General features: G+C 45.3%; 1 protein-coding gene across 1 annotated transcript in view; it reads right to left on the reverse strand.

Annotated features, from left to right (window-relative positions):
• LOC146192615 (uncharacterized) overlaps nt 1-23,014 on the reverse strand; it is a 39,457-nt gene extending 16,443 nt beyond the window's left edge. Inside the window, exons 1-5 of the mRNA XM_084602501.1 lie at nt 22,878-23,014; nt 20,266-20,362; nt 5,207-5,318; nt 2,667-2,752; nt 659-750 (exon numbers count right to left, since the gene is read on the reverse strand). Coding sequence (XP_084458627.1) covers nt 659-750; nt 2,667-2,752; nt 5,207-5,318; nt 20,266-20,356 — 381 coding nt within the window. The 5' untranslated portion in view covers nt 20,357-20,362; nt 22,878-23,014. The remainder of the gene's footprint in view (nt 1-658; nt 751-2,666; nt 2,753-5,206; nt 5,319-20,265; nt 20,363-22,877) is intronic.
• Between the last annotated feature and the right edge of the window lie 2,011 nt (nt 23,015-25,025).

Here is a 25,025-nt window from a genome sequence, read left to right on the forward strand (position 1 = left end):
AACGAAATGCAGAACTCATGATGGAACTAAGCACGGAATTCGCAATGCTTTCGAATTTCTACAATTTCGAATTCTTCCTTTGCCAGTACGTAAAGGTGTCCGGAGCTAATACCAAGCTGTTGCCACAGCTTCATCTTTCTATCCTTAGCCCAGCTTTGTAACAAGCGAAATAAACCCATGCTTGAACTTCCGGGCATGAATGTCCGCTGCATAGATAAGAAGGGGACTAATAGCGAGTTCGAGAGGAGTGCGTGTTTCGTTCGGCAGCGACGTGACGAGGGAAGTTAATGGGCAACATTGCTCTCTAGACCACTGTAACATCTCCATGGATAGCATATACCGAATGCGCCCGAACATGAGGCGCAGCTTGATTTTCTGCACTAATTAGGATTGTAGACTCGTCAAGCTGCCCAAAAGCAGTTTTTTTCTACGATTCCTTAATCTGTTGTGTTAGATGGAAAATAAACTTTGATTTGATTTGATTTGATTTGCGCCTTGCTTTATACGAGCTGCGATGGCCAGCAAAGGCGCCGCGAGAACAAAAAGAATGTCTTGAAGCATGTGCGCTGCCCGAAATGTTTGCGTGCAGCGGATTCAACACTCAATGCTTTCTCCATCAATCTTCCGACCTATTATCCTAGGTCTAAGGCGTACATACCTTGCAGAGTGCCGCCGGCAGGTCTCGGCGGGATATCTTCGCAGCTTTTGTTCCCGTTTTTGCAAGTGAATCGAGCTTTTCTTTGTTGATACCTATACAAGTACGGCAGAGAAATGGACAGGTGTAAAGGCCTGAAGTCGGGAGACATATAAAGCATGCACCGGGGCGAATGTAGTCCAAAAGAAAGAAGCTTATGCGGCAGGCAGCTTCTCTTGCTTTATCCGTACATCGCTTTTGATGTCCCACAAGGCGAGTTAAAGCGCACTCAGATCCCCGAACAAGCTCGGTAATGCCCACTTCTCAACGTCCGTTAAAAACCTCCTTATTCATATTGATCACCCTGTTTTTCCAGGTTTCAGCTTGCACAAAAACAACTGTAAGAAGCGAAGATGCAGATGCTCGTATGTGGTAGCAATCATACATGGGAAAATTACTTTTGAAAAGGAATTACATTAATTACTTTGCTCAAAATCGCAGAAATGTAATGAAATAACATTGCAATTACGTCGACTGAGTAATTCAATTACGTTGAAATTACTTTCTAGTTTTCATTCATGCAAAAACTCAGTAAAGCTACTGAACAAGACAACTTGGTGTCCAGACACGAAGCACGCACATTCTTTCGTCTTCCCGCCAAATTCCGTCCCAGAGAACTATTCCTTCCGTCTTTCCTACAGCACCCGACGTTGAAAAAACAAAGACAACCTCAAAAAGAAAAGCAACAACAAAAGCAGAAGCATGGTCGAACGGTCGTGAAATGAGTGGCGAACCCAGCGTCTTTCTGGCCTGGAGCAGTCTCCGCCATTTAAAGGTCCCGAAGAAGGTAGGCTATTTATTGCTTCTGTAGTGCCAAGAATCGTCCTCGGCACCTTACGCTCAGTAATGCTCACGCCACGGCGGCTCACGGCATGGACCCTTCCGCCTGTCTACCCCGCCCCAACCCTCCCTTGCCCCGTGGTGACGAGTGTAACCAGGCACCACTGTGCCCTAAAAGACGCAACACGCCGCACATACAACTACAGTTTTCAATTCCGGCCATCTTCCACCATCTGTCCCTTGGGCATTCCCGCCTTGTTTCCTGCTGCTTGGAGAAAGGTTGCCATGGGATAGCTGCACTGAACTGCTACACAGGAGGTCACAGGCGCACAGTTTTGCTCAGTTTTGCCTCGTTCTGCCGATCCGTTACGCTGGCTTCGGCTTGTGGCACGTCGTTCCTGCTTTCGCAGCACTCTACTTTGTTGTCTATTGAAGGAGTAGTGGTGCATTTAAGTAAAAGTAATTTCGAAAGGAATTAATTACTTTTGCTGAGAAATTGCTGCCAAAACGTAATTCATTACATCACAAAATACCAAACCAAAAAAGTAATTCATTGCATTACAAATTACCAAAAGTAATTAAATTACAGTAATTTAATTATTGTAATTCAATTACTGCCATGTATGGTAGCAATGAACTGCGCTCGCTTACCAGAGGCATCATTCTCTATTCTACAATGCGGCGGGTAATGCGGTAGGAAGGCCAAAGGCGGTTCAGACGGCCCGCTCTTGTTTATGATAGCCATAGAGCGGAGGATGGGAATCCCCATGCGCTTTCTGCGGAGTGCGGGATGAAAAAAAAAAATCCCGTCTATTAAGCCCTTTCGTAGTTTTTCGTGTGCTGCTGGACCTTCCACAATTCTCCTCAGGCTAAGCGGGGATGAAACTGTCGCAGTCATCGGCGTGCCTCAGCCTAAACTATGTAGCTACCCGTGGCATTCATCATGCATACACTTCAAATCTGTTTGGTTAATCTAGGAAGGCCCAGTTACTGCTCTCCATAACAAAATATTAACCTAGAGCCGCGCATGTTCACAATCTGGCTTCAATATGCTCCCATATTTTGATACTTCAGGTGGCAATAAATAGAAAGCCTGATAGGCTCCTATTGCCTACTTGAACGCCTGCTTCAATGCTACTCATACCGCGAGAATGCCAGTAGTGGTTTTAGATTTTGTCCACTATGCACTCACCAACGTGCAATGTCCCATCATAGACTCCTATCGAGGCAGGAACTGCCCCTTTACTTCGTACGATGTCTTCCAGCTCTGACTGTGTGCTGCAGGGAAAAAAATATTTAATTCGAACCGGAATGACAACGAAATAAAAAAATTCTTGGTGAAGAGCGATAAGGCGACAGCATTCGGGGCTGGTTCTTCTGCGTTATTTATTTGACAGAACCGTGCCGACCACACAGTTCGACAGATTTGAGGTTAGCAGCGCTACTCGGCGGCGGTGGCGCGCACTCATTGCAACGCTTGGTCTTGGCACGTGGCGCGCGCTACACTCCCTCCTAGAGATCGGGGTGAAACCACCGTTGTCGTTGCGCCCCTACGTTGCCATAGAGACGGCAGGAACACTAGACAAGAACTAAGATATGTTTGTCACGTGCCTATATAGAGAAATAGGATAGCTGTGCGTCACGCAGATCTTGACGCACAGCCAGTAAGAGAATTTGAGAATTTGACATGACTGTAGTCTATAAGTCGGGCCGGAAGCATTCCGACGCAGACTGCTTATCCCGCGCTCCCGTCGATGTTCCCCCGAAGGACGATGACGAAGACTTTTTGGGACCGGTAGGTGGCAGCAGTTTCGCAGAACAGCGATCAGACCCTGAGCTGAAAGCGCTAGCCGATTACTTGGAAGGAAAGACCGCTTCCCCTCCTGGTGTGTTCAGGCGACATTTATCATCCTTCACGTTAAGCAATGGCCTCCTCTTAAACTTCGCACCCAACAATACCGCGCAGCTTCTCGCAGTACCTAAAACCATTCGGCAAGAAATTCTGCAGGCGTTGCACGATGAGCCCACAGCAGGCCACCTCGGATTCGCGCGCACATTGCGTCGAATCCAGGAGAAGTATTACTGGCCGCGACTGCCTGCCGAAGTTGCCCACTGCGTGAAGACGTGTCGTGAGTGCCAACGACGCAAGACGCCGCCGATCAGACCAGCAGGACTACTAAACCCGATTCTGCCCCCAATCCTGCCCTTTCAACAAATTGGGATGGATCTCCTCGGCCCCTTTCCATCTTCGTCTATGGGTAACAAGTGGATCATCGTGACCACTGACTACCTCACCCGTTACGCCGAAGCAAGAGCACTACCAAATGGCACCGCGGCAGAAGTCGCCAAATTTTTTGTCGAACAAATTATCTTGCGACACGGCGCCCCAGAAGTGCTCATCACGGACAGGGCAACTGCGTTTACGGCAGAGTTGACGCAAGCCATCCTGGAATACAGTCACACAAGCCATCGACGAACAACTGCGTACCATCCCCAGACCAATGGCCTTACGGAGCGCCTGAACAAAACGATCGCGGACATGATCGCTATGTACGTCGACGCTGAACACAAGACTTGGGACGACATCTTGCCGTACGTCATCTTCGCGTATAACACGACAGTCCAGGAGACGACCAGAGCGACCCCGTTCAAGCTTGTGTACGGCAGGGAGCCCACGACGACGCTCGACGCAATGCAGCCGCACGTAACCAGCGAAGACAACCTTGACGTCGCCGCCTACCTGCAGCGTGCAGAGGAAGCCCGACAACTCGCACGGCTGCGTATTAAAGACCAACAGCGCACCGACAGTCGACGATACAGTTTACGACGACGCCACGCAGAGTACAATCCAGGAGACCAAGTGTGGGTTTGGACACCAATTCGCCGTCGCGGATTAAGTGAAAAGTTGTTGCGTCGATACTTTGGGCCATACAAAATCCTTCGCCGCGTCAGACCACTGGACTATGAAGTCATTCCCGACGGAACGTCAGCATCACAACGGCGACGCGCACGCCCAGAAATTGTAGTTGTTGTACAACTGAAGCCATATTACGCGCGTTAAAGAATCTGTGGTGTTCAAACTTTGCAGTGTTTATGTTTAAGTTTATTTGCTTTGGAACATCGAGGCGATGTTTTTTTAAGGGGGGAGTAATGCCGCGAAACCTTCAAAACAGTATTTGTTGTTTTTTAACAGCCGCCGGCATACAGGCTTATCACTCTGATTCTGGGCCGCGTATCAGTTCCGTAATATTTGTTTGCTAATGCTCGATGTCGCGAGTCACACCTTTATCAGTTTTGTTGTAGCGCAAGATGCACCCAGATCTGTCTCGAAGGTTCCGGTCACTCGGGTGCCTTTCCACAATGTTCCAGCCCGTGCTGGTAGCTGTTTGCGACGTTATCTGCACCGTTTAAATTGAGCGTTGCCGAGTGTGACGAGCATTTCTTTGTTCGACGATCGACGAGCACGTTTGTTTCTATCGCCGCCGCCGAGCTGCTTAGTTCTTTTGCGGGCGCAAGTCAGCCCAAATAAAAAATTTCTTTAGTGCAATTATCGACCCCTTCATTTGTGTCGTCGACCTCGTCACCACTACGTGACAATATTTTAAGAAAGCCATTGCAAGGTATTTTCAAATCATCAAATTTGTGGAGCCAGAACCGGCGAAAAAGCGGTTAATTTTGTACGTAAGACTAGAAATAACGCGGCAGACAAGTTTTCACCAGATCATATCTTACCTGATGTTCTCCGGGTAAGGTATTCCGTGGGTTAATATGCTGGTCTCAAGGGCGACAATGGGCTGGCCATTTTGTAAGGCTGCGGACACCTCTTCGGACACGACAAATGGACCTGATAGCGCAGTGACGAGAAATATGTCAGCAAGCTATTGCGAAGAGAAATTGCAGGTTTACAGATCACCGTCCGCAATTTGGTAAACACATTTTATGTACCTTGTGTTTTTACCTGCAGAATCTTGATAGCCGAAATTGCCAAGATTGCGGAAGGTATTTGAACTATGAAGCACTATTGCTATTCAAAACACGCCTGGAAATGCAAGGAAATTTCGTTTATTGTTAAAGCGCATTGTGGTATCAGTAACGTTCACCTGAACTTTCACTCTGCACTGTTCCAGAGATATCTCTCTTGAAAAGCGGAAGAGCGCTTGCTTGCATCCGTGTAGGGCCCTTAAAATTCCCATCCTAAATTGCAGCTGCATGCCTGTCCCAGACGTTGAAGTCATTCACGTAAATAAAAATTTATCCCTGTATTTCTGATGCCCAAGGTCCCCTGATTCAGAAGAATACGTTGTGTTGTATTTATGCTTTCTTCTCCTCAATGTTGCAGTTTCCATGTTCTAGCTTCTGATGTAAAAAAAAAAAAGCAGCAGACGGCCGCGCCACGCATGAACCTGTTCTTTCTTAGTTGTGTAGATTGTTGGGCCAATTGGTGAAGGAACACTAGAACGAGACGTATGCACACACACACACACACACACACACACACACACACACACACACACACACACACACACACACACACACACACACACACACACACACACACACACACACACACACACACACACACACACACACACACACACACACGCGCGCGCGCGCGCACACACGCACGCACACACGCACGCACGCACGCACGCACGCGCACATACGCACACACGCACAATGTCAACTGTATTTTAAGGAACAAAATCACCACCCAAAGAAGCACATACACCCGTGGGCATAGTTACCAGATTCATATGTGTAAAAAACGGAAGCCCAGAGCTACTATCAAAACGTGCAACAGCTATAGCAACAAATAAAGCCATACGGCGGTCCGACACAGAAATCACGCACCAAAAACAACTGATACGAACTAGGTACTTGAACAGTAGCAGTTATTTTACCAGTTGTTTAGACTCTCCTCCGTATACTGCTGTGGTTATCGGACGCGCATCCTATAGGCTGGCCCGGGAAATTTTGGAAGCTCTCATGATTAGTAAGACGGACGGTTTGCTTAATAAGGCATAGGTGGCCCTCCTCACGAAAGAAGAAGAATTATTCTGTGATCCTTAGACCCTTGTTTACTCTGTACGAATCTTACACAACCATTACGGGCCATGATGATGATTATTAATCAGGATGTTGGTGCAAGACCATCTGAGGTCGAAGGATGTCAGAGGCTGGCATTGGATGCTTACTATGCGAAGTGGCGAAAGTCATGAAATGCTGTTAATGTAAACAAAGGAACAATTTCAGGGTAAATGGCTGCAAATATGATCGTAAATCTAAATATAATTGACTTAAAACGATGTGACGGCCCGGCAAAAAGAAGTCACGTTTAAATTAAATAACTCCCACCGTGCATGGCTACGGCATCCTAGGCACCTTTAATCCTGGTGTACAATGAGATTCCAGCAGGCTATGGCATACATAGGCTCATTTGTAAAGTGCCTGCAAAGTTTTAATGCTTATAAAGCCGAATTTTGTTGATAGCTTAAAATCACGAGCACTCGTCAGTTCACTTAAATTCGACGCATTGTAGAAAACCAATTTTATTTTAAAGTTACATGTTTCCATAAAAACTTTAATCGGACGCAAGAAAGCGGTTCAGATGAAATGGAATACTCTGGTTGTACACCTCCGGAAAACATTCCCTTCGTTCACTGCCACAGCTAGTGCACTTGATGAGTGCATACGCAATAGTGTTAATGCTCGCATTTATCACACAGAGGGCGAGGGTTTCACGTGAATAGATACGAGTGTGACCGGTGAGCGTGGCCCATCTTCATTCTTGACAACGACACTTAAACAAAACGATTTGCTAACTGTTCGTTCAGACGCCTGCATGAGGCTTGGTAGCACACAGTGCATTACAATTTGCAACCCATTACGTGTGATACATTTTAATTGCATGAGCTTAATAAAAATTTCGGAGTCTTAAGAAATGTGGCTAATATCCACAGAGTAATTATGTTTTGATGCAGACGCTGCCACCTTGTCGGCTTTTTTTCTTTTTTTCATGTATTCCACACTGGCTAGGGACCCAACAGAACGTTACTTGCTGACCTGTATGTTATAACTCAATTAGGCGTTTTAACAGCACCGTGTTAAAATTGGCATTTATATTTCTCCGGGCCCCTAAGAGTGCCGAGAAAATACTAAATGAGCCAGTGCATATGAGATATTTTTTTTTCTAAAACCTTATCTGAAGCCAAGAGGATCGCGATCTTTTCAGGCGTGAAGATAGTCTGATCTTTATTAATGGTATTGGTTGTCTAATTTTTTTTTTTTTTTGAACAACCGTACAAGCAACAGAATCTCCGCTTTTTGATCCATCAGTATAAAACTCTTCACAAATGTATTTTTCTTGGAAAGGCAGAAAATGTCGAATAGCTTTTAAAGGGTTATTTGGCTTGAGAATAGCCAGAAACGATTTATCGAATTCGATTAGTTGAGTTGACAGTAGAACTGAGGCTTCATTCAATAATGGCTGCGTTTGGGAGAGTTTGTTAGTCATTTTGATCGTGAAACCGCAAAAAAAAAAAAAGCGCAGGAGGAGGAGGAGGAAGATGAGGAGGAAAGGCAGGGAGGTTAACCAGTAAAAGCAACCGGTTTGCTACCCTGCAAAAAGCGCAGGGACAACAACAAAAAGCAGACACGCAAGCGATTAATTCCAGCTGATTTTATTTCAAGCAAGAGGCACAATTTCATAACTTTGAAGTCACGTGCGCATGCTTGCAAGGTCTAAACTTCAGAGTGAAAGAAAACCTTATCGAGCTGCATATGTAAATGATGCAAGATGTGCCATCTATGTTGTGTCGACTATGTTGTCAGAGAAAGATTCTTCTTCCCATTCCTTCTTGCTTTCCACTACAATGCCATCAACCCGAGTTATTTCTATGACCCCCTTTGCACGCTTCCTATCAATGTTACCCCTACCATTTTCCGTTCCATAGCTCTCTGCGTGGTCCTCAGCTTAAGCAGCACACTTTTCGTTAGCCTCCACGTTTCAGCCCCATAGGTGAATACAGGTAAGATGCAACTGTTATACACTTTCCTCTTGAGCGATACAGGTAATCTGGTAATCATAATCTGCGAGTATTTGTCAAAAGCTCTGCATCCTAATCTTATTATCCTGGATATTTCCCTTTCATAATCCAGATCTGCGGTTATTACTTGTTCTAAGTATTCGGTAGGTATACATGGGTGCACTATACGTGCAGAGTCTAATCTTTAAAAAAAAAATCAATACGTAGGATTTTAGCTGACATGCTTTTAGCTGGGCCCCAGGGAGATTATTAGATTTGGTTTTAGAGGTTTAACGTCCTAAAGTGACTCATGCTATGAGAGAAGCCGTAGTGGAGGACTCCGGAAATTTCGACCACCTGGGGTTCTTTAACATGTTCTGACATCGCACATCCCACGGGTGCCTAGCCCTTCGCCTCTACAGAAAAGCGGCCGTCGAGGCCGGGATTCGATCCCGCATCCTTGGGAACAGTAGTCCAGCGCCCTAACCACTGAACCACCCCGGCGAGTTGAGCGCCAGGAAGAGCTTTACAAGTTTTTGTAGGAGGTTCATGGCTTTGATAGACTTTTATGTAGTATAAAATAATAGTTTATTATCTAAAATGACACCTAAGGATGCTTGCTCCGCTGTTACCGTTAATCCCTGCCTACAAAAAAAAAAGAAATCGGAAGGCCGCAGTACCATTTTTAGTTTCCATGATAAAAGTACGCAGGCGGTTTTCGCGGCGTTAAATTTAGAACGATGCTCGTTGGCCTTTAATGGTCAGCCGTCACTAACCTGCACCTGTCTGTCGCATATAGCCATATTGAAAGACCGAAAACTGATCTGCAGGTCTTCCACATAGATTGTATAGAAAACACTAGCCGAAATGAATTTCCGGAAATAATTCATCTTTCAGGATGAACAAAGTAAAACTCAGTATACGCCGCCCTCGGGGTCGTCATTTTCTTGTATACAAACTAGCAATAGACAATTTCCCACCATGGCTCTGAAGGTAAGGTGAGTCAAATGATTTTGCTTAATATTAGAGCATATCCCCGCCTATTCCGTATTACCAGTTCTCTCAGGATGCCATAACAGCAAGTCGAGTCATGCGCTTTTTCAAGATCAACAAATACGAAGAAGCAGAAATGCGTATGCACAAATGCATCGCTAATAGGACCTCAAGCAATGCTAGGTTATCTGTTGTGGACCGCCCAGCTCTGAAGTCATAGTGAAAAGGGTCTAATATGCCTTCTCCCTAGGAAATACGCCAGGCGTGTATTATTTCTTTCTAAGGATCTGCACAGACAACTGGTCAAGGCCGTTGATCTATAATTTGCTTCGGTTGAGGAATGTTTTTATTATTTTACAATAGGAATAAATGCAGCCTGATTCCAAGCAAAATTTCCCTCTATTGAACACTAACACTATTGTAAAGGACCAGTATGCATTCAAGAGTTTATTTGAGCAAGTTTTTGATTATTTGTTATCTAATTTCATCCCCACCTGACGTCACATTTTTACTACTGCATAGGGCTGCTTTACGCTCGTACATATTGAATTGTACCCTTCCCCAGGACGCCTCCGACTCTGTGTTGTCAGTGCTTCCACTAAACTTTTGAGCTAGAAACTTACTCGAATAATATTTCCAGCTTTATGCCATGCAAACTGTTCTCCGTGTGTGTTTGCTTATGCTTCTCTCTCTCCATGGCAGCTTACTAGTTGTAACGGGTTTATATTTTTCCCCTTTTAGCTTTCTTAGTCGCACAATTAATTTGTACCAGCATACGAATTTATAATAAGGGAGTAAAACGTAAACTTAACTACCTCGCTTAGCTAGATGTCGTATGTGTACCGATCGTCTTTATCCACCAGTCCTGATTCCACAATGGTTTCGCAGCAGTATTAATACCTGTAGACCACGATATGGATTGCCGCACTTCATTAAGTATTATATGCACAGAGTTCTGCTTGAAGATGATCCTTTCCCAAGCATTTAAACCCAGATGAGCCGAACACTAGGCGGGGGAAGTCTTGACCCATTAAAAACTGATGGGTACCCGCCTGCACCAAGGATCGAGCCTGGTACGTACCTCCCGAATGCGATGCGCATGATCTACCACAGCGCCACCGCTTTGCGGGCAAGGCAGTATCGGCGGGATACTCGGTAACCCTTTGCTTTGTGCTGCAGGTTGCGGCATTGTTTCTTCAATTCCAGCTGTCACTTGATGACAGCTTCCCAGCAGAAGGCTATGTCAACCCTCAGTCGAGGCTACCCGATCTATCATCCCCACGTGCTGGTTTACTCGTCGTGAATGCACCGTGCGTTTGCCCTTGGATCCTTCTTACCCATCAGTCTGTACTCCTTATTTGTTGATAGCGGATTAATTCTGGTTACTTCCGCCGATGAGGAAGATTGTTCAGCCGCATGCTTGCCAGGATAGGAGCTGCAGACCGAAGTGGTACCGCCTCCTTATTCGCCGCTTCAGAGTAGGTAGAATTTTGAGCATATGGCGATCGCGTTCTCGCCTCGCGCAATGAACTTTTACCTTAACAGCTATGATCTCATTTTCATTTTTCCAGCCTGAGCACATGTGCGAGTATGCTGGCGTGTTCTCCCTCACCGTCTGTGTGGCATGGCGTTAAGCTACAATCGTAAGCCGGATGGTCTATCGCAGAACAGTGAGCGCATGTCTGTTTGCCCTCACAGTTATAAGAGGTATGTCCAAGATTTGGCAATTAAAGCAACGGCGAGGGTTAGGGATGTAGGGTCGGACACCAAACTTTACATTTCAAGCTTCCCCGTAATCAGCAAAGGTACTAGATGCAATGTGAGGATGATATGTTACGTGGGATTGCTCGGTCATTTCGCCCAATTTTGACTCTCTCGAACACAGTGACGTTCTGTGCCTCGAGCCCTTCAAGGACTTCTGCTTCTGTAAGGTTCAGTAAGTCTTCAGGTTCAGTAGGGATATGACCCTAAGTACAGTGTCCATAGTACCCCTTGCGCAGTTAATATGTTTTGCTCATGAAAAGACGTGAGGTTAGATAATCTATTCAGTTGATGTTTGTCTTTCAATTCCAGCAGTAAGTCGTCCCTTGCCATTTTTGTGGCCTTATCTATCGGTAAGCCATTTTGTTAACAATAACGAAAAAAACTTCGCGTGCTGCGACATGTTCGTTTTCGCTATTATCATATGATATCTTCATGAGATTTTGGAAATGATTCTGGTTTGCTAGAGCAGTAGAAATAAAATACTTGTTCGGTGCATGCCCTTTTAGGGTGGCGATCAGATTTTTGGGGGGGGAGTAAGGAGGAGCCATTCTTCGGCGACGATTCCAACCACTCATCATGGAGCCCAACTAGAGTACGTAGCATGACATGGATTGGTAGTCACGCCAGCTGTACCTCACCGCTATAATCAAATATGTAGAAACCAAGAGAGGTTACCTCACACAAGGTTAGCCCTATCCTCCCGCGAAAAAGGAATTGCTGTGAAGAAATGAAGAGAGAGGAAAGTGGAGAGGAAGGAGATAAGAAAGTGAAAGATACAGAATGAGACAGGTGAGAACGGCTGCAGATTTCCCACTTTCGAGTAAGCCCGGAGGTGTCGTCCTCGGGAAACTGGGGCGGGAGTGGCGTGTTACCTCCGCCATGGAGCCTCAGAAGTCGAAGCACTCGGCGTCGGCTCAACTATCCTTTTCCCCGAACACGGCAATGGCGCGCACGTCTAAGCGTGGGGGCTGGGATCCGTAGTGGCGAACTCCTCACAAACATCTGCTTTAACAGATGCCCTTGCGAGCGAAAGTACAATTTTTTCGGCCATCAACAAATCAGAAAATTTGGCTCAGAACAAACTTAACGTAAGGTTGCCCGCAGTGTGTCTGGAATTTCAGAAAGATGCTAAAAACAAGCATGCGTGTACTTCAATATACGCAACCCTCCCTGTTTACTTTGACCAGCATCATATTATCGCCACCAAACTTTGTTGCTCCTTTCTTTTCATGTTTGTTGCCTCTTAAGTGCGGCCTTATCAGCTCCATGAGACGCGACTAAAGCGTTCTCGAACCGAGGCGCGACACGACGCTGCAGTTTGTACGACGTCTGAGATAACCGCTGATGTTGCAGCCGCGTTATCGCTGGCATTCACTGCCAACTTTAAACTCAGGGCGGCCTAGAACGGCGAAGACCATTCAGTGCAGTCAGCACCACAGTTATTTTCTGTTTTGTACTGACAAACAGCGACCAACGAGAAGTTTAATTCCTGTGCCAGCCTTACCGTCTGTACTCTGCTACAGTTACTGCCTTGGGCGTTTTGTGCACTGGCTGGACCTCGCATATAAGAGGTATTGGGTATCCCTCCCTCCAAGTACCTCCAGCGAGCACAACGCGGGTGCATGCACATTCTTTTTCGGCGCTTTTTCATTGTGATTAGTTTTTACCCAGCCTTTACCATTTTCTCTATGTACTTTATTCCTGCTTACTATGCGTATACGTTGGGCGAGGGTTTCTTCCCTCCCTTAATTTCGCTCTGAAAACGGCCTCTGACCACAGTGCTGAGATGAAAATACCTTGTTCCAGAGCGAACTTTCGCTACATATATGCCAATCCTCCCTTACAATCTATCATCGCGCGCGTAGAATGAACTGCATCGCACCGCGCTCTCATGACGCGTCCGATGTCGAGAAAGCAGAAGAGGACGGTATTTACCTGCTATTCAATTTTCCAAAATCCCCATGGTTATAAACGTAGCTTTTTCTAACTGGAACAAGGTAATCTGTCGATACGAGATACCTTCAGTGCCCTCAACTCCATTCTCAAGACGTTGTTTGGGAATGCGTTAAAACCCGTCTGGTGAGGCGCAGCACGCAGACACGAAGCGGGAAACCCGAGATAATCTTCAGTCACCCTCTACGTCTCATTCCTGTGTACTACGAGTCTACGTGACCGGAGGCAGCAGCGCAGCACCCGTTGTTAGGGCAAGCAAGTAGGATCTCACAAACGCTCGACTGATTGCGCGTCTTTATGCGTCTCTTATGAAAAGGCGGCAATGGCAGCCGAACAGGTCGCTAATGATAAAGGAAAAGAGGGAGAGAGATCTAGTCTCGCTCTGAATTGGGGGACAACGAAGGTGGCGCGAACACATATATGGTCACGTACTGTTGACAAGGCCATAGACAACAAAGGCGCAGACAAGCGCGGCACTTACAGGAACTCCATTGTGCTCACTTGCGCTTACAAAGAACTAAAAACTCAGTGGGGAAGAAACCAACAAGCGGGCTCACCGGTCGTCGAACTCCTGGCAAATTCACTTCGCCCTCATAGTCTCAGATAAGGCGCCAAAACACAAATACAATATATGGAGCTATATTGAAGCACTCGTGCCAGGCTAAGATCACCTGAGATAAACCTGGTCGCGCCTCGCGTCACAAGACGATAAAACCGTGTTCCAGCGACTCTAAGCTCCCCCAAACAAGACATTCAAAGCTTCGTTACATCCCTCCCCTTTCAAAGAAACGTCTACCCGCTTCATTGAAAGGAGACTCCAGGATAATAAGAGGTGGTGAAAATGGCGTAGACAGCGAAGGGGCAGAATGATGTGGCACTGAAATGAACTCTAAATTTGCACCCACAAAAAATCTGAACCACGAAAAGCTGAACCACGAACATTTGTATTTTCTGTTCACTGACTTTATCACTGTCTGACGCACGACGCGACCAGACTTATCTCTAATGATCTCAGTGCCGGGCAAGTGGTTACTCATTTTTTCCCATTAGTCTTTTTTGTGCCTTATCTCGAAATTTTTAATCTGCTTTGAATTAAGCGAGGCATTAGGTAGCCGGAAATTTTAAACCAAAAGCTTTCATAGCTTAGTTCAATAGCCATAAAAGTTGCAGAAGCTTATGCTTCACGAAAGAATGACGCGAGGGTGAAGACTTTTTTGTTTTTATTTTTCTTCACTTTTGCTGTACAAGCTTCAACTCGTTCACTAGGTGCATATTAACACATATCGCACCAATAACGCTTCACAAGGTGAGACTTCTGGTTGGTCGCTTCAAATTTGGCGGCTAGTGACGTCACTTCAATGTCGACCAATCAGGTGCGCCGCTCACGCGGACAGCTTTTGTCGACGACAGTATGAACCCTTAAAGGCTTTCGCCTTAAAAGAAAACTTTCGGCGCGCCACGCGAGCACTCTCTCAGCGCATGGCACCAAACTCTCTGGCAGCCTTGTGCACATGGAAGGTCTTGCTTCAAAGGAAGAGTCTTCGCGACTCCCTCACCCTCGTGGTAACCAAGTTATGGCCGGCACAGTACCACGCCATAATTTACGACACATATCCCTTTTGTCCTTATCCTGCCTACAAGACAGACACCACATGTCTGCTCTGGGCGGGCCACTCGTTATCCGCCCTCCACCAGAAACGCCTGCGGCGATGTGAGCCACCCCAGGTCGGCTGCCGGATGTGGGCACCTGAATCCTCACCAGATTTCCTTCAGAAATCCGGCCTGTGTTTTATTTGGAAATAATTGTATGCTTCAAGCACCGCTTTACTCCACTAATATTCTTAATTCCGCCCATCCACCTAACTTTCTGCCGCCCCTGATAGTCTTGCCTCCCCTTGGAATCCAATTTGTTATCCTAAGCGACTATCGAATATCCTCCGGTCGCATTACCATGTGCCGCGCACTCCCCTTCCTTCTTGATTTCAACTACGATATCACTAACTCGCATTTGTTGCCTAACCCACTTTGCTCGCTTCCCGCCTCATAACGTTAGGCTTACCACTTTTTCGTGTACCTGGATACGTTCATTTGTACCTACTCTGCTTTTATCCAAATATTCTGCTGATACAAGACGTAACCACATATTTTCCGTACTGTAATAAACGTGGCTTTTATGCAGTGAAGAATACCGGACATTTGAGAGTCTGGTCTTATGATAATGTTTATGCCCCACATTACCTGGAATTTAAAATCGCTTCACGCTGCTCCAACGCCATGTATTTACTATTTAATATTTCAGTGTGGAATGTAATAACTGAGTTCGCAGGAGTAGCGTGTAAAAGGTGCTTGAGTAGAACTTATCGGGCTAGTTGGTTCGTAATTCGGTGGAACAAAAACCTGCGCTATCGAGGCAAGGATGAAGGAAAGGCAAGACGCACACAAAGGCAATGCGTTTGTATGCGTCTTGCGCTTCCTTCGTCCTTGTCTCCATAGCGCAGGTTTTTACTGTGTGGAAGAGGCATCGTCTTACAGAATGATATGCACGTGTTCCAATGTTTGTAGCAGAAGCCAAAGACAGCGATTTCGTTTCCCCCACCTTTTGTCCACATACACTTGTGCAATTTTGGTTGGACACCGTCAAAAAATTAGACGTCATTTAGTTCCGCTTAAACCGATTAAGATGTAAGAAAGCAGTCTTTGACGTGACTTTGGATGACGGCTTAACATTTAATGACTACCATCGATATTGGTTCCGCTTAAACAGATTAAGATGTAAGAAAGCAGTCTTTGACGTGACTTTGGATGACGGCTTAACATTTAATGACTACCATCGATATCGGCAAAGCGTTCAGAGTTTTATTGCAAAAGCAATACTACGCCGGGTTTCGGCTCGTCGCGTAGTCCGTGGCCGCAGTCAAAAAGAACAAGCAGATAAACAAGGAGAAGAACAAGAAGGAAGAGAAGAAGAAAGCTCTGTCACCCGCAGCTGATGTTTTCACACCCTATTCGGTTCAGCAGCGTTGAACCATTCTCTTTTTTTGGGAGGGGGGGGGGGGGAATTAAAGCGCGCTATTGTCACTCTTTTAGCTTGGCACCCACATCAACAATAACGGAGTAAAAATGAAGTTAAATATGTCGTTGGTTCTAAGTGTCAAATTAGCCTCCAAGTTGTATCGATGCTAAGTGAGAAATGAAATGATATGACGTCACACTGAACTCTGCAGAAAGTACGGTTACGTCACAGTTCTGATACGAATTCACGTGCGTATTTTTTTTTTTCTCTTTTGCCACTAGGTGATCACACTTTCTGTGCACAAAACGCATGAAACACGATATTGTGGCCTTCGGCCTGGTTGCGGTACCTAGCCATGTATTAAGCTTTGACGCGTGTCAAGGAAAGAGCGCTCACATGCTGCATATGTGACGTCATTTTCCATAGGCGCAGTCGGATGGTTCAGTACAAATAAAGTTTCGAGGCCCTTAAAACGCGTTAATTTTAGCCTGTTAGAGAATGGGTACTCGAAGGTTTTCGTCGTTTGATTTGCATCTAGTTATTAAGAAAACACTGAATAAATAGGGCCGCATATAACCCTGTAGTTCGCGAAAATCCGATGATGATCGCCAACCTCACCACTTCGGCTGCAGTACAGGGACCTGTATTGAGAGGCGGTGTGATTTCCAACTCTGACTCGATTTCGCTAACTGGTGCCTCAATTATTGCGAGGACAGCCGTGAGCTTTTAGACAACGTGATGCGGACCAATGAAGCGCACTTCATACTTCACGGCAAATATGCACAACAGTTAATGCAACAAAAGGTTTTCGAGCAGAAGGTGTTGTCAAACCATACATTTCATGACTCCCCCAACACCCAGAACAAACAGGGTAATGTTGCTTGAAATTAAAATAAGAATGTGCACAATTACGCGCTTAAGGCACAAACGCGAAATAAAAAAAAAACATCATTGAGCGCCCAATTGTTTCCTCTAAAAATTACCTGCATGAAACAAAAGCAAGAAAAGTGCGCGATTTTATTTTATATCTACTCAACCGACAAAAACTTCCCCTGCTGGCACTTTTCTAGCAAAAAGGTTGGTGATGCCAGTTCATACTCTAAATTGGAATGGACACGATAAAACTCAGATAGCCAAAAACTTCACTTGAGCCCTGTAACCAGTCCAAGACACAAAGCGTGCATTCAGGAAACACTTTCGCCGAGCGCGGACTCGAGTGACTCAACTTGACTCTGATAGCACGGCGGCCGCAGATGGTATGGCAGCGCGTCCTAGGGTGAAACTAGGGCAGGACATAGAAAGTGGGTGTGGCTGCATGCTGGCGCCGGTTTCGCTTTCACCCACCACGACAACCAAATTTGTTGTCCCGTAGCGAGAAGCAAATTCGCGTTTTCAAAATTCTAAAGATGGATATGGTTATTGTTTATAACCGGCTAGAAATTTAATTGCGACCATTAACCTATCGGTAATAACTAAATGTTCGCCATCACAATTCATTTAATCACTTACCTAGTCAACGTCCACCGTAATTTATATTACTCTACGAAGCAAAGGTTATCATTGCGTCAGAAGCCTTTTTTTCTTTAAATTAGTGACCGGCTTCCCTTAAAGCCCCAGTGCAGTAAGGAAGGATGAAACAATTGAAGTTCGATGTAGTTAGGACTTGTATATATATTGCATAAAATGACATTCCTTGGCACTTTCCAAGCAACGTACTGTAAGCAGTACGCATAGTCATGCCTAAGTCATTATCATGCTTTCACGCTTTTCATGCAAGCAGATTTAGGTGCGTCAGTTTTATCTGAAAGAAGCGAAACATAGAATTGAGCGAATTAGACACGGATGGAAGAAAGCCAAAGGCGGACACGAACGGGTACTAATAATTTTACTTCGTAAAAGAATACAAAACGCGAATTAATTTCGAAGTTACGTCAGCGGCTGCACCCTCGGAGCTGACGAGCAGAGGCCTGCGAACGCACGCCGCCACACGGCTGCGAGCCTGCTCCGGCTGCCTTGGGAGCAGCCTGGTTACCTTTGGCAATGACGGTACGTCGTCTGAAGCCGTATAATAATTGGTTCACAGGAAGGGAAAGGCGCAGTAACTGTCACACTTGCTCTGTGGACACCCGAACCGCGCCGTAAGGGAAGGGAGGAAGGTGGGAATGAAAGTGGAAAGAGAGAAAGAGGAGCCGTAGTGGAGGGCTACGGAGTAATTTCGACCACCTGGGGATCTTTAGCGTGCGCTGACATCGCACAGCACACGGCGCCTCTTCGTTTCGCCTCCATCGAAACGCAGCCGCCGCGGTCGGGTTCGAACCCGGGAACTCCGGCACAGTAGTCTGGCGTCTTACCACTGCACCACCCCGGCGGGGCGAAGCCGTATTGTGCGCGTCAAAGAATCTGTGATGTTTAAACTTTCCAATGTTGATGTTTTCCTTTCTCTGCTTATTTTTTGAACATTGAGGCGATGTTTTTCATGAGGCGGAGAACGGGGGGGGGGGGGGGGGGGGATTAATTCTGTATACGGCCCACGGATTAGTTCTGTATTCGTTGTTCTGCTGGTTGTCGCGAGACGGTGCTTTATCAGTTTATCAGTTTCTTATGAGGAACGCCTGAGGAAATTGGACAGTAACAGATGAGCAGCTAAAGTATTTAAATACCTATACCTAAAAAGCGTTGACTCACAATGAAGGAAAAGAACTAGGAAACTGACTAGTAAGTATGCTAGTCACAAGGACGGAGAAATAAAGAGCATTAAGCAACAGGTGAAAAGCACAGAAGGTAAAAATTACGCCGCAGCCCTCCACTACGGCTCCCCTTTCTCTCTTTCCACTTTCATTCCCACCCTCATCTCTTCCCTTACGGCGCGGTTCAGGTGTCCACAGAGCAAGTGTGACAGATACTGCTCCCTTCCCTTCCTTTGAACCAATTATTATTATTATAGAAAATTGGATAAATTCAGTGTGGAATTATTCCGAAAGTGGAAAATGTAGATCAGGAAGGAAGCTTTCTTTGATAACTCAAGAGGCAGTGCCCTACTTTTTGAAGCTAGATCAGGGTGCCTTAGAAAACACAGCTACAAAACGAAATTTAACAATGAACATGACGCATGTGCTGTGTGAGGTTACTCCAGGGAAACAATTGACCATATTAGACTCGAATGTAATGGTATCCATCCGGAAGTCGATGCAGGCGCAGTCACTCTTCCCGAAGCTCTGGGGTTTAGAGATACCAGTGGCCGGGTGAATAAACCGGCAGTGGAAGCTAGCAAAAAATGAATGGAAGATTGGTGGCTTGAAAGCAGAAACGTGACATAATGTTAGTAATGTAGAAACAAAAATTCAAGAAGTAGAAGGATGGTGTAGTTAACCAATCTAAACCAATAATCATGATATAGGGACAAAAATGAGCATGATAGCTACTGCTACAACCTTGTTTCAAAGGGAACGCTCCTATATTCCATCCACCCATCCATCCATGTCGCGCAAGGCAAGTCAAGATGTATCTCGAAGATTTCAGCCACTCGCGTGTGTTTTCCACAATATTCCGGGTTATGCTGGTCACCGTTTGCGGCGTTATCAGGAGGTTTCTTCACCGCCTTAAATTTAGAGTTGACGAGTGCGACGGGCCTTCTTTGTTCGACGACCAACGAGCACATTTGCTGCTATCACCGTCACCGAACTGCTCAGTTCTTTTGCGGGCGCAGTCAGCCCAATAAAGATTTGATTCAGTGGAGCACTAATCTCTTCGTTTGCTGGTTTCGGGACAGTCCCCAACACGTGCTGTCTTTCTGGCAGCTATTCTCTAAGTTTAGCGCAATTTATTTTCTTTTATTTAGAACGAAATTACTCGGTCGGTTGGCGCGCTACGCCTGATAGACGGTCATATTGCTGCTTGCATAGATTTAGCCCGACACCTTCACAAACATGCATCACCAGAACGATCGTCATTTCGTGTGCTTTGCTTTATCATGACGTTTTAAAGGCACATTTAGTGTTCTACAGGCATGAATCAATTGCATGAAGAGAGTCAGTCACACTCACCAGCCGATGACAACTGGCGACGAACAGCGGGGCTTGCCCAAGTGTTGAGCCAGCGGCTGTAGAAAGAGTGAACGCCTCGCCGCAGGTGCATGACTCTCTATAAAACAAAGAAAGCGTAGGGACTATAGAGTAGTCAGCCAGAGTGTACAAATATTTATTTATCCAGCATTATTACGCTCTAGTTTCGTTTTTGTTGACAGTCTTCTAGAGCGGGATTTTGAAAACTTTTTTTAATGTCACTAAATTTAACCGCGCCATGACTCCGCGCCCAAATAGAATTACTCACCTGCAGCAATCACCACTGTGAGACTAATGTTTCCCCCTACCGAATCACACAAAAGGCTACAGTGCACGAAAAGAAAGAGTGCCTTGCAGTAAATGCCATTCTCCGGAATGCTCGCCCTTTACCAATTACATTATTTGTTACACGCAACAGGAACACCAGAAATGCAAGCAACATAAACTTTAACCTTTCCATCACAAGAAACTTTTACGGTCAACGCCTAATACAGTATGTCGGTGTAAAAATATGGAATAATTGTTCACTTGAAATTAAAATGACAAATAGCTTTTTATTTCCTACCAAAAGATTTTATTTTGACAGATTTTCATTTTTATAACACTAAATAAAATAGATAAATGCTTCTATTTATGGCGCTGCCAAATGTGTATGTTTTGGTTGTACTCATTTCCTCAGATTCGTAATTGTATTCCGTGATCTCTCAATTATGCAAGTCGCATAAAATAATTTGTGTATGTGCATGGCTGCTGTTCATTTCTACGCCGTTATGCATTTTTATGATTTTCTTTTACTTTACTTTTTTTGCTCATTGATTGTTACGTTTACGTGTTTATAATAACCCTGAAAAAGTTTTCTACATGTCCTTTTGCGTATCTCCACCACCACTGCTGTATGTACGCATGTACCGTCTTTGCCAAAAGTAACCAGGCTGCATGTTTTGCTTCTCGCTTGTATTCTGAAGCCATGGCTTTCCGGTGATCACAACTTGCTAATAAGCGAGTAAAAGAGCTCGTCTTTACTTTGCACGTATTTAAAGGTTCAGAAATGGTACGAATTTTCAACTCGACTGAGGAGCGGAACCCACAGCCTGGTTACTTTTGGCAAAGACGGTACGTGTGCGTGTGTGTGCGTGTGTTATTGAAATCGTGTTATTGCGTTATTGAAATCAGTGATTGATTCATTGTAACTATCGTCGGATTCAGACACGTGTACAATGCCACAACTCGCCACATTGCATGACCGGCAATAAAATTTACAACCCTAAATATCCGGAGGAAACTCACGGCGCACCATTGGTACGAGGGACTAATCGGTTCGCTTCTACCACAGCCAGTGTCAGATATAAGCAGAAACAAAGTACAGACGTCAGCACGGCTGTCGCTCTAATACCGACCTGACGCACAAAGAAAGTGAAATTTAAAGCAGGGGCCCGGTGCTGGGGACAATGATGGCGCAGAAGCGAAGGCATACTGTTTGCAGTGACAGCTTCACTGGAACACTTACAGAGCAGCCCAGCCAATATCTCACTTTGCTCCGCAGCACAGCGCTCTAGACAGCTGTGCGGTCCACGTTATGGAAATACATTAGTGTAAAGAAAGTTTAACTGAAATCATGCTGAAAGACCGGCGCTCTTCTAATGAAAACATACAACTCTATTACGACAGTTGAAGCTGCATAACTAGCGATGCCTGCATTAAGACGCATGGGCACGCCCACAATGCAGAAACAAGCACGTTTCGCTGACCGTCACACGCACACAAAATACGGTGTTTTCTTAGCAAGGAAAGCGAGCGATTATCATAATATGCCGTGGGAGATATCAATGCTTTTAGCGGCTGGCGGACGATAAAGCCACGAAAAGCGAGTAAACAAGGAGGCGATACACGAGAGGGTCATTGAAGAGCCATGGGAGGCATTTCCGCACACGAGCTAGAATAGCACGCAAGAAATTATGCAGAAAACAAAATTGTTCATCTTTCCTTTTTGGCGGCAAAACGTCGAGTGATTCGTTGGCATAGCAAGATGGTAAAGGAACCTAAAGAAATTTAGAAGCACTGTACTACACCAAACAACAGAGCGGGTCGTTATACCAGGAACGGAGTGTCAGAATGTGCAAAGAATGCGAGGTTGTTTACGTAGTCTGAAACGGGTGAAATAAGCCTAAAACAATAATCACCTTCTATAGCTGTACGAAGAAATGCGCAGAATTTTTGACGGAGGATACTGCAGGTCTGCAAAGTTACTTGTAAACACGACGGCCGTTCTTTTCGCCCAAGCACTAGCAGGTAGAACAAGCTCTGCAGTAATGGTATCCATGACATGTCTTTCTTAGCACCAGTCATAACGTCAATGACAGCGTCAGAAAAATATTACCATGCCACAAATTATGCGCGGAGGTTTTCATTTTTTGTTGCCAGAATCCTGATGCATAAGAACCAGTTCGAAACAATAAATACGCTTTTGGCAGCCCGCCTGCGTCTGTTTTTATTTTATTTTTCCTCCGGTGTGCTACCGCTACCGTGCTCTAGACCCGGATAAACACATCCAGCTGTTAAGACCTGCAGCTGTCAGAAAAACAACGTGCACTCACCAGTAGCGGCTCCGATGAATAACTACACTGCGGGATCGCTAGCGGGAATGGTGCAGCGGCAGAGAAAGCCAGACAGCGCTGCAGTCGTCGTATTCGCCTCCCAGCACGACGACTGCTGCCTTATCTTTGCAAAGCCCGAAAAGAAGCTCTTGCCGCCGCGAAAAAGAGATAAGAAGTCTACGCTGATAAAACGAGACCCTCCAGAATAGCAGCAGCAGCAGATTTTCCGGCTAGTTCGCCACAATACGTTGGTTTGTTTACAGGGCCTCGCTTGATGCTTTCTGGAAGTGTTCGAACGCATTTTGTAAAATAATCGATATATTTCAAGATCACGAGAAAAAAGCAAAAATGTCGTAAAGGACATATTTCCCACGTGCAGCCGTTGTCTTAATTCATAGATTTTCCACAGTTGTGGTTCAATGTTCAGGGCGCTCGACTGCAGAACCAAAGGACGCGGGATCAAAACCGGGCCGCAGCAACAGCTTTTCAATGTAGCCGAATAGCAAGGCGCCTCAGTAGTATGTGACGTCAGTGTATGTGACGTCAGTGTATTAAAAACCTACATGCGGTCGAAATCCCCAGAGCCCTTCACTTTGGTCTGACGAAACACAGAACGTCTCATAAACTACCTTGAGCGACTCCAAACAACTACAAACACCTTGTGCTACACCATAACGACTCAAAGGTGTCTCTAAAGAGACGTTTCTTGGAAAACATTTTGACACATTTATGGCAAGATTTTTTTTTCTGAAACGTTTCAGGTATATTTCGGAAGTTTCTTTAGAAATGTTACTTTAGAAACGGTTAATGAGCTTCTCACGGAAGTCGACAATAAAAATGCCGATCTTATTGTTTGAGCTATGTGCACTGTAACTGCTACATTGAAATAACACTGTGGATCATAACGTTCTTGTTCACAGATTATTCCAGCCACTGAGTCAAACATATGGAGCGCATTTGTCACAGAAATTGTTAGATAGCTCTACATTATTCCAATATCTATACTTTAAAATTCGATGACCACTCGAACTCTGAAAGTGCGGTTCCTCTTTGCCCGCCTGAAATCACATTAACCACATCCAAAAGCTAGGCCTGCTAACCTAGCGATAGTAAGGCCGCACGTGGGGCTACGTGGGCTGCACACGGGTGCTGAAAGAAAGAGGGAGTGATGAAATTTATGTCTCTTGTTTTACGTTACGACCCCCTTTCGTTTCCGGGTTAAGATAATGTTACTCTATTGATTACGTCGTACCCGCTGCAACTTGAGTCGTAGCGTCGTCCCTTTCCTTTCGGCGGCGATACAATGTAGTCTGTCGATATCGCTGAGTCTGCATCAAGCAAAACCCAGTTGGAAAGAACTACAGAAAATTTTCTGATGTCACGACAGAATTTCTGTGCGGCTTTTGACGGGAAACCTGTTGTGACAACAGAACACTCTGTAGTAACGTCAGAAATTTCTGTAGTCACAACAGAAAAAGTGCTACAGAACTACAGACAACAGAAATATACTACAGAAAAACTACAGAATTGCAAAAAAGTACTACAGAACTACAGAAAAATTTGATGATTACGACAGAACTACAGGATATTTTGTCGTATTTGTAACACAGTTCTGTAGTTTTTTTCGACTGGGAAGTGAATCATTATACGAGCTACACACTTTAGTTTTACTCAAACATAAAAGATGCAGTTTTCTTATTGTTTTTTTTGTTACTTTGTCAACTTTTATTCCAAGCATCTGGTACATATTTGACCTTTCGGCGTTGCAGTAGCTAGCAGTTCCTTGCTACGTGGGCACACTGAGCGTTTCAAAATATTTTCCCCTGTCTCGACAGAGCCTGCTGTCCTTGCTTTCCGTGCTTGCCTGCTTCTAACCGGCGTTTCCAGTTTTTCCCACCTATCTTATGTTATAGTATTGGTATACCAATATCGCACTGTAATGTTTAGCTTGTTTTCCTCACTAGTATGGCACTGCATATATGAAGTTAGTGCAAAACCTTCGACGAAGACATAGAGGAGACACGATAATTGACGAGTGACCATTTGTTTATAGGAGTGCGACAGAGAAAATATAAATAAAAAGATTTGCATGCGCAAAGACGCCTAGCAACGCAATCTTACGCAACCTCGACACGATTATGGCAAAAA

This window comes from Amblyomma maculatum, chromosome 4, assembly GCF_055883805.1.
Source record: "Amblyomma maculatum isolate TAMU_Amacu chromosome 4, ASM5588380v1, whole genome shotgun sequence".
Taxonomy (NCBI): domain Eukaryota; kingdom Metazoa; phylum Arthropoda; class Arachnida; order Ixodida; family Ixodidae; genus Amblyomma; species Amblyomma maculatum.